Source organism: Pteronotus mesoamericanus, unplaced genomic scaffold (assembly GCF_021234165.1).
Source record: "Pteronotus mesoamericanus isolate MK-2021 breed Mesoamerican mustached bat unplaced genomic scaffold, CSHL_Meso_final contig_347, whole genome shotgun sequence".
In the NCBI taxonomy this organism is placed as follows: domain Eukaryota; kingdom Metazoa; phylum Chordata; class Mammalia; order Chiroptera; family Mormoopidae; genus Pteronotus; species Pteronotus mesoamericanus.
In genome coordinates, this window is record NW_026555137.1 from 3,789,412 (window position 1) to 3,799,530 (window position 10,119).

The 10,119-nt window shown below is 43.0% G+C and overlaps 1 protein-coding gene across 1 annotated transcript in view; it reads right to left on the bottom strand.

Moving 5' to 3' along the window:
• The window catches only part of CDC73 (cell division cycle 73), a 79,559-nt gene extending 70,681 nt beyond the window's left edge, over positions 1 to 8,878 (bottom strand). The window contains exons 1-5 of the mRNA XM_054576573.1: positions 8,542 to 8,878; positions 6,038 to 6,143; positions 4,100 to 4,169; positions 219 to 281; positions 86 to 138 (exon numbers count right to left, since the gene is read on the bottom strand). Of these exons, the coding sequence (XP_054432548.1) occupies positions 86 to 138; positions 219 to 281; positions 4,100 to 4,169; positions 6,038 to 6,143; positions 8,542 to 8,672 (423 nt within the window). The 5' untranslated portion in view covers positions 8,673 to 8,878. The remainder of the gene's footprint in view (positions 1 to 85; positions 139 to 218; positions 282 to 4,099; positions 4,170 to 6,037; positions 6,144 to 8,541) is intronic.
• Between the last annotated feature and the right edge of the window lie 1,241 nt (positions 8,879 to 10,119).

The following is a 10,119-nucleotide window of genomic DNA, read 5'->3' on the forward strand; positions in this document are numbered from 1 at the left end:
CATACCATGAGCAAAGAACTCTTATTGCTACACAATCCCGACTTCTCTAACAGTATGAATCACCTCTAAAATAAAATGCTATTACCTCGATTCGTGGTTTCTTTGCTTCTGCTAAAACTTCATCTGCAGCTCGTTTGACTGCAAGAAAAAAAGTAAACAAATGTAAAGTTTTGGGATAGGTTCTTGAAAGTTCGATGTAAACATCTGACAAGACATACCTTGAGTAGATCGCTGAAGACCTATTTCTAGAGGGGCACTTCTGTCTATACTTGCCGACGTTGCTGAAAATGTAAAAGATTTATATGAGATCAATATCTGAACACATACAATGCATATTATTACAAGTGAAATGCTCAAGATTTGTTCTATTTATATAGGTCATTTCCCTAAGTAAAACGGAAGTTTTAAAGCAGCTTTGTAAATGCACTTTATTTTAAAAGACTAAGGTATATGAGAAAATCCATTAGAAAAACAAACTATTTTTTAACAATTTAACTTAGAAACTACTGAGATAATCTGACTGAAATCAACTGGTCACTTTAAAGAATATATACCCCAATATTGCAACACGTGCACATAAAAGTATAGTTAATCATAAATACATAAACATATACATACAAGGGAAAGGTTATTTCTGAAGTTAGCATTCAGTTCATAATGAAATGTTTATTCATAATTAATAAAAAATTTTTTTAATTAAACCATTTGAAAAAGATAACCAATGGTGCACCTGTCCCCATCCACCTAGTTCTCACCTCCTTATGTAGCTACTATTAAGTCTCTTACGTATCTTTCTAGAGTTCCTTTCTGTAGATACAGGAAATACAAATTACACTTCTACTTTTTTTTATGCAAAAGACAGTCCACTATACACACTGTTCTGAACCTTTTTTTTAAAAAAACTTAATATATCTCTAATATCCCTCCCTATCAGTATACACAGCATTTTTAACTTTTTGTTAAATTGCTACATAGTATTCTAATGTATGGAGTAACTGTAATTTACTTAACAGGTTCCCTATCAATGAACAGTTCAATTCTGTCATTTGCCACTACAAACAAGGGCAGAATGAAAAACTTCGTATGTATGTATGTATATATGTATGTTTTGCTTCACATATTTCCAAACATGCCTCTAGAATGAAGCCCCACATATGCAGGATCTCTACATCCATTCGTAATGATCGATTACTGCTAAATTTCCTCAGTGAGGGTCATGTCAAGTGACACCACAATCATCAGTTTATTGAAGTGTCTGCAGCCTTAGAGTGCATTATCCAACTTTTAGATTTTTACTGGTTTAAAAAAATGCTTCTCTGCAAGTTTAAATTTGCAACTCTATTTTTATGAATGTAATGAAAATTTTTTATTACCTTTTCTGTGAATTGTATGACTATAATCCATTGGATGGTCATTTATGTATATATTTCTAAGCCCGCTTCCTATTACTAGTGAGATTGGTCCTTTTACTTTAATGAGTTGAAATACCCTTTCCCAGTTTATCATATTTTCATGACTTAACAACTTTTATTTTTTACCAGCCTATTAACTGAATAATCCCATCTTTACATCACTGACTGGAAATGTCTCTTAATCACTTTAAACTCACACAACATCTAGCAAATAAGTAAGTTCTATCTGCTCTGGCTGGTGTGGCTCCGTGGATTGCACACAGGCAGGCAAACCAAAAGGTCGCCAGTTCAATTCCCAGTCATGGCACATGCCTGGGTTGCAGCCCAGGTTCCCCAACCGGGGGCATACAAGAGGCAACCAACTGATGCATCATTTGCATACTGAGGTTTTTCTCCCTCTTTCTCCATCCTTACCACTCTCTAAAAAGTAAATAAATAAAATATAAAAAAAAAATTCTATCAACTTATTCATTCAAAGAGCTTAAGTTATTAGTGTTTTACTATAAGTTCTAAACTGTACAATGGTTCATATTTCCTCATTGCTCTTGTCCAAATCTTTGTGACATTACCTTTACCAAGTGAATTTTAGAATCATCTTTTCTAGTTCCACCCACTCCCTCCAGATTTTTACTGGGATCATGTTAAATCAATAAATTATGTCAAGAAAGCTTATCTTTAAGCTGTTACATCTTCCTGTATGAGAACATGAAATGTATTAAGATTTGATCCACTTTTTCATTAAACCATTAAATTAGCATTTTTTTAAAAAATTACCAAAGGAATATACCTGATGACTAAAATTACTTGTCCCATAGAAACTAGAGGAAATGAGGAGGATAGCTAAAGGGCAACTCTGTTCTGGAAAGAAAAACCATTTGCTCTATAGCACTGTCCTCAAACTAGCCGATTTATCAGGCTCACCTGAGATAACTCATTAAAAAGAGGATCCTAAGACTCCATACCAGATCTTCTGAGGTCAAACAAAAATCTGTTCTGAACAAGTGTACCACCACACGGTTCAAAAGGAAGAAAATAAAAGCCTTTGCCTCTCCTCCCCAACTCCACCCTCTTCACCACATACGTAAGATCCCTCCCCATGCTCCCCCTGCTTCTCACCCTTCACCACATCTACCTGGCATAGCTGTAACATGTTTTAGGACAGGGATGCTGCACTTTGTACAGACAGCACACAGCATACTGCCTCTAAGAATGAGCACTCAGTGAGTGCCTGCTGAATGCTCAGTGAGGACGGTACAGGAAGCCAACGCCCTTGATGATGGTCTTTCCATCACACCTGAGGCTGTGCAAACCAATCTTCCCGTTCAAGCCGGGAGCACTTGGGACAAGACAGAGAAGATTTCAAGGTAATAAACTCCACTCCATGAAAGGCAAGACCAAACAGCTCTACACTCTAAACGTATTCATACTCTCTAAGATGCAAGCTAACACATAATTCACTCACTCAGGTAAGCACCTACTGTGAAATGTGCTAAGTGCTGGGTTATTTAACAATGCGTCTGCCCCTTAGAGCTTACCCTCTAAGTGGGGACAATGGACAATATGTAAATAAACAAATAAGCACATAATTCCAGATCAACATAAGAGATTTTATGAAAAATAAAACAGGAGATACCATACATAGATGGGCACATGAGGGAAAGCGGTGTTATTTTGTACTTTAGAGTGATTAGGTAAGTTCCCCCTGACTGAACACCATTTGAGCACAGAATGGAATGAAGTGGTAGAAAGGGAGCCATGTGACAACGTAGAGAAACAGAACTGGACACAGAGAGAACAGCGACTGCAAAGCTCTAAGGGTAAGAAGAGCTAAAAGAACCAAGACTGGACTGCTGTTTACAAGGAAGATTGGTAGGACACCGGGTCAGATTTAGGCAGAAGTGAGATTGTGTAGGTCAGGGTAAGTGTGATGTGGAGCCACAAGATGGCCTTGAGCAGGTGAGTGACACATCAAGTTACATGCTTTTTCAAAAGCAGGTCACTCTAACAGCGGGCGGAGGGGACACTGTATAAAATATCGTATAGAGACCTGAGGGAGGGCCATGCAGGAGGTGGAAGAGGAAGCGTGGAGCAGGGTGGGAGGAGACCAGTAAGAAGCTGTCAGGCTTTCACAGATGGTGTGCACATGAGAAGTGAGAGGAGAGATACCAAGGTTTCTTCAGGGCTTTGGCCTGAGCTACTCCATGCATGGGAAACCATGTACTGAGATGGAAACATTGGGAATAAACTTGCTGTTCTAGTTTTGTTTCCAGGACAAAGGGACGAGGTAATCAGCATTGTTATTTCTGGATTTGTTAAAATCCAGACATCTATTAAATATCCCTGGGAAGATGTCGGGAGTGACTTCCTAAGTCTGGAGCTCAGGAATAGGTCAGCACTGGAGGGAAGGAAACACACAAAATAAAATGAGAGGTTTTCCATGGGAGAGAAAGGAGAGCAGATGGACAAGGTGCAGGCAGGTCAGTGTTTGGCGGAGATACAAATGCTCTTCCACTGTTTCTTACTTCACAGGGGACAAAAAGAAACAAGGTCTACATAAAAGGAACAGCGACATGCTAGGGGGAGAGGGATATAAGAGGACTAAATGATAATGGAAAAAAAATACAATAAAGATGAAATCAAAAGAAAAAAAGAAAAAAAAGAGGGACAGCAATATGAAAATTACTCACATGCTTCACCATTGAGATATCCAAGTAGATCTTTTCGGTCAGGTCTTCTAACCACAGGAATATTTTCAGTCTGAATTCAAAATTTCAGATTACGTATCAAATCAATGATGACTGTAAAAACTTTGTAAGTATAAATATTATGTAATCTGAATTTTATTCCAACATATCTTGATAATGTTTACTTAGAATATTTTTAGAATATGACTCAGCTAAAAGAACGTAATAAAAATCTTTAAAAATTTTAAGCATATTAATTTTTGATAACTCTACTCTTGAAATTTAATTATGATATAAAAATGATAGTCATTAGAAATAAAACAATGATGCTATAAAATACCAATTTGAGTCTTCCTGGTTCCCTTGGCTTATTCTAAACATTTATTTTTTAATTTTGTTCATGACGGGTTGTGCACTGTTTGAGGCAAATCTCTTTAGTCCCAGTGCTTGCTCATGTTATGCGGTATTTCCAAAGCACTTTCTTTTTCTACATCCAAACCAGCACTCCTCAAACTATTCTACCTGAACTCTTTCAAATAAATTAATAGCCACTAAAACTGTATTTCCATAATTAACAATAGGTATGTGTTGGTTAGGCATAGAGGAAAAATTAAGACAATTATACAATAAAATGTTAATGGTAGATATTTACTTCTACATTATATATTTCTTTTTTACCCTTCAGTATATAGAAATCCTATATGCAAGGGAAAAAGAAAAAAATTAAATCTTGAAAATGTATCTATTTTAGTAAAACAGGTAATTTTCCTTTAACCTCCTTACATTAGCAATTTATAAAGAGGTGAGCCAAACAAATAGAACTGTATACTTTAGACAGAAGTCATCTATGGGCCGTAAACTCAATAAATCCTGTAACTACCACCATTTCCACATCATTTTTATAATGTAAACAAACAACAGAGTACAGGAAAAACTAGTGGCTGCCGGATTAGAAAGTTAAAATCCCTTAGTCACTTAGTACCTCTGGCTACCTGTCTTATACTGAGTACTGATTTAATTCCTCTGCACACAGCCCTGGATGACAGGAGAAAAACCTGGGGGTCAGGGAAACGTTTCAGAAATTGTCCCTCGGAATAAAGGGCGAATCACACCGGGAAGTTGGGAGAATGAAATTTTAGAACCCTAGAATTTTAGAATTCTGCCCTTTTGATGTGTGAAGCAGTTAAGAAAAACAAGAATGAAATCTTACATGACCAAGGGTATTAAGGGGATCGGAAACAATTACAGCGATCAGTTATGTGCTACAGCCATTCCCCGAGAGCATAAATTCCAAATCTAAACCAAATATCTGGGTCAACTTTATTACCCCAAAATGAATGGATATACCCAAAGACACATTCTAGTTACTGCCTAACTCAGTTTTAAGGGTCTTACATGAGTTAACACAGCTTTACAGAGAGGTGCTGCTATTTCATCCCACTCTTCCCCCAAATCCCAAGTAGTTTCACCCTCTGCATTATTTTTTCAATAAAAATTTAACATTAAATATGTACACCTCATTCAGAAAAGCACTGTTCAGACACTGAAATGCAGAAATCAGGCAAAACTGAAAATTTTCAATAAAGTTTGAAAAGTTTACTTATTAAAAATAAATTTTAAAAGTTGCCTATTGTTAATTCTGACGTCAAAGGGGTTTTCTGGATTAAACTACAGTCCTGAATATTGGGGTCCTTCCACAGACTCATAAATAGTTAGAAACACCCCTACAGACAGCCTTAAAACTTTTGTGGTTGTAAAAAGCATCCACATTTTACATGTAAAAAATATGCATATATCACAATGATATAATCATGACCTACCAGGAGATTTTAATACAAACATTTCATCCTTTTGATTTACAACCCACGAGGGAAGTTATCTATGACAAATGATACCTACAATCAATTAAATCAAAAAAGTTTTAAAGTAAATTCTACTTACGGCTGCACGTCGGACATAAACAGGATGAGAAAGGTGCACATTATTAAGTAGAAATAAGATAGAATCCAACGTGTAATACTCTCTGGGTTGGCCTTCCTTTCCAGTCCTGAAATAATTATGACAAAAGTTTTACTCACAGTTCTAATTCAATTCTTTGAGCTTAATTATATGTATGTATTCACCTACCCCCTCTTTGCACTCCAACAATGGGATTTAACACGGCTAATGACCATAACACACACAGTGCCCTCCCTGACCAGTGGGGCTCAGTGGGTTGGACATACTCCTGGCAAAGCCAAGGTCCTTGGGTCCCAGGCCAGGCTGCTCGGGGTGCATAAGGGACCGATGTTTCTCTCCCTCTCTCTAAAAATAAATAAGATCCTTTTATAAAAAAAAGAAAATGCACAGAAAGTACACTATCTAGTAAGTGGAACTGTCATTAGCGCCAAAGGAACACAAAGGTAGACAATGACAAAAAGTAGTTAGTAAGGAAAGCACAATATTTATACCCTAAGCTACCCTACACTTTTTAGAGTTTGGCCCAAATTAGGTTCTGCGCTTCCTCAACAGAGAAACCTCATCAGTAACACATCGGAGAGAATCCATAAAAGAATCAACACTATTGCAGGAGACTAACTTTACAAGAAATTCATCCTACTACGTCTTCCAAATAACATTCTCAGAGTAAAAAGAACAATGAATTTCAGAGGTATAATTCTTATGACACCCCTCAAATTAAACCAATGATGAAAGCCAAAATGAATTCTACCTGTGATAAAACAACGTCATCTGGAGGTACGAGCTCTTTAATGCTCAGCAAGGTCAGCGGCCAGTCCCACCCTTCCTACAGCACTCTCCCCACCTGCAAACGCCAGAGTACTTGAATTTACCTGAATACGCGAGTGTAATCAGCCCCAAACTTAATTTCCTAGACTTTATTTCCACTTTTCCTCTAAGTGGACATATTTCAAACCACACATTACTGTTAATTATTGTACGATGAAACCTAATAGATGGGTAACAACCGGGGCTTTTTTGTGATACAGAAAAGCAAACTAACAATGCAGCACAGGCAATAATGTATCGTTAAATGCTACAAGTTTGTACATATTTACACGTGCACACAGAGATTAACAGTAAATGAAAATATATTCATTGGTGTGACTCACTGCTGTAAAAGTTTGAGATCTACTCTCCTAAGCAGCCCTGCACGCTGGCTCCACGGAGCTGCTGTCAAAGCGTTTCCTCTCGGCGCTTAAGCATCCAGCTCCCTGGTTCTGAGAGACCTAACCCATCATTTCAACCTCAGAATCCCCGCCCATCCTTTACAGCTTACTCATTTCCTCATTCATTTATTCAAGAAAAATCTGTAGCGTGACCACAAGCCAAACATACACCTGTGAACCCTAACACCCCAAGACCGTAGCGACTGGTTAAATCAACCTCCTTCCAAGCAGAGACCAGGGTCCTAAGAATCTTCCCACTTCTCAGACAACCGCACCACAGCCCGAGTAACTCCTTAATGACTTTTTAAAGAAAAATTAAAAATCGGTTAAAACCCCAAGCAAATGTTAACTCGGCCTCTACAACTTTGGAAACAAACAAAAAAATACACACAGGAAAATCAGAATGTCGCTTCATCAACATGTCATAAAGCTCATTAAATCGGAAGCTCTGGAGACCAAAAAGCAAAAATACAAACGCCACCAACACACTCCATCTCCCCTGGATCTCAGCGACTCTTCACAAAGCCCGCGGCTCCCGGTCACCCAAATGAGGCCAGTGGGGGCGTTCTGACCGCAGGTTTCAATTATGCCAACGAGACAGACATCCCTGGAAAGGCGTAGACGATTCCCAGAGCTCTCTCTAGACACTTTCTTCACCACGTCAAGTCAGGACACCCCACGTGGATTCACGTCCCAAAACAGTTCTCTTCAATGCACGTCTCTCGAAACCACACGCATCGCCCATTTCCCACTACGAGGTCCCCAGCCCCTTGCTCCCTTAGGAAACGCCTGACTTCACCTGCCACACAACCTGCAGGACGCTCCCAAAGCGACAAATCCCGACCCCGCAGAGCTCGTTCCCTACTCTCTCGAGGGAACCGCCAAACCACCAGGCGCCGACAAGGCGCTGCGAGGGCGGCGGGGACACTCGCATCCCAGGGCAGCGTGGAGCGAGAGCGAAGAAAAGTCAAGAACAAAAAGGGCCGTCCCGGGGCGGCCGGTGCGCCCCGCGCAGGTAGCGCGGAGGACCCGGGGAGTCACACGCTGTCCCGGCACTCAACGGGATGTGCCGCTGCCGACGCGGCTGCTGCTCCCTACACGGCTTCTCCACCTTCCCACCAAAAAGTGCAACTTCTGCTCCGGAGAAAAACTTTCCGTCCCGAGCCCCCGTTTTTCCCACCCCGGAGCAGCACGGGGGGAGGGGCAAGAACCGAGGTCGCTCGGGGCGCCCGACTCTCCCCGACCGGCCCGCGCCCGCCGCAGCCCGGCTCGACGTACCCCCAAACCACATAGTTGGTCTTCACGTTCTTGGGCCAGGAGAACTCGCCGAAGATGACTTCGTCCCCCTTCACCACAATCTCCTTCTTCTGGATGTTGTACTGTCGCAGGACGCTGAGCACGTCCGCCATCTTCCGCTCCCTCGCCGCCGCGGGCCCCGAGCGCCGCCGCCGCCGCCGCGCCTGCCTCCGGCCGCGCCTGTCGCCTCTCTCGCCTGCGGCTGCTCCTCCGCCGCCAACGCCGCCGCCGCGAGCCAACTGCAGCCGCGCTCGCAGCCGTGCTCCTTACGCCAGCAACAGGGGCAGGAGCCGCCCAGGCCGCCGAGGACCCCGCGCTAGGAGGCAAGGCCCCGCCGCCGGCTGCCCGCGGAGAACGCCTGACTGCGTGCCCCTAGCGCTGCGCGGCCGCCGCCAGGGGGCGTGCCCACCGCCCTGGAACACGCCCCTCACAGACCTCCGCTCCGCACGGGGCCGACTCCCGACCCCAACCTCGCCGCGCAGGGACGCGGCGCCCACGTACGACGCACGGACGGGAATCCTCGCCGGGCGCACGCGCATGGAGCACGTACTGCCTCTCCCGTCGCTCACCACCCTCCGACTCCGCCGCGCGCACGGCGGGCGACAGGTGCGCGCGCACCTGCCAGGCTGGGGTCCGCGCGTCCCTCCGCGGAGCGCGTGCTGAGTGCGGCCAAAGCCCTGTACTCCCAGCTTTGGCGAGGACGGAGCTTGGCCGAAGATTTGCAGAACACTAGGACGGTATTTCCATCGGGGTCGGGCTCAGACCAGGCAAACGGACCCCGGCTCGCAGGGATTAAGCCCCTTTAGAAGGGTGAGGTTGGGGGTTTTGGGTGAATCCTCGTATTGGAAAAGACAGAGGCCAGCTGAGATTAGTCCTGGGCACCACTTTAATTTGCTGCTCTTTGACCTTGGTCAACTTAGCACCTTATTGCAGCAACAGTTGGTCAATAGCGAAGATGGAGTTAATATGAGAATTAGGTGAAAGCGTATAACAAATCATCAAAACATTATCCATGTGGGATCGTCTCCCTCCATCCCGTACATGATGATTTTTCCGTCCTGGCCCCCATTCCTCCCCACCAACACCAAAGGGCTAAATTTAAAGGGTTCTGTTCCAAGATGCCAATGGGAAAGTTAGAGAACACCAGCTCCAAACTGTCCGAATTAGAGCACTTTCGGGTTACTTGATTTTTTAAACTCAGACGGCTCAAGGGTGGCCTTGCTGTGCTGGAAACGATGTAAATTCAATACACAGAAGATCCTGGAATATCCTTTGCTCCTTGATTAAAAAAAAACAAAAACAAAACCATCCCTCCTGGCCACTGCCTGTGTGCACGAGCCCTGGAGTTTCTGGTTTCCTCCCATATCCCAAAGACAGATAGATATACAGGTGAAGGTCACTGGCCTGTCCACATTGTCCCAGTCTGAGTGAGCGTGGTAGGTGTGAGTGACTCTGGGATGGAAGGGTGTCCTGCCCACGGTGGGTCCCACCTGGTACCCTGGGCTGCAGGGACAGGTTTTGGCCACTGCAACCCTGACCTGGAATAAACAGGTGGGAAAA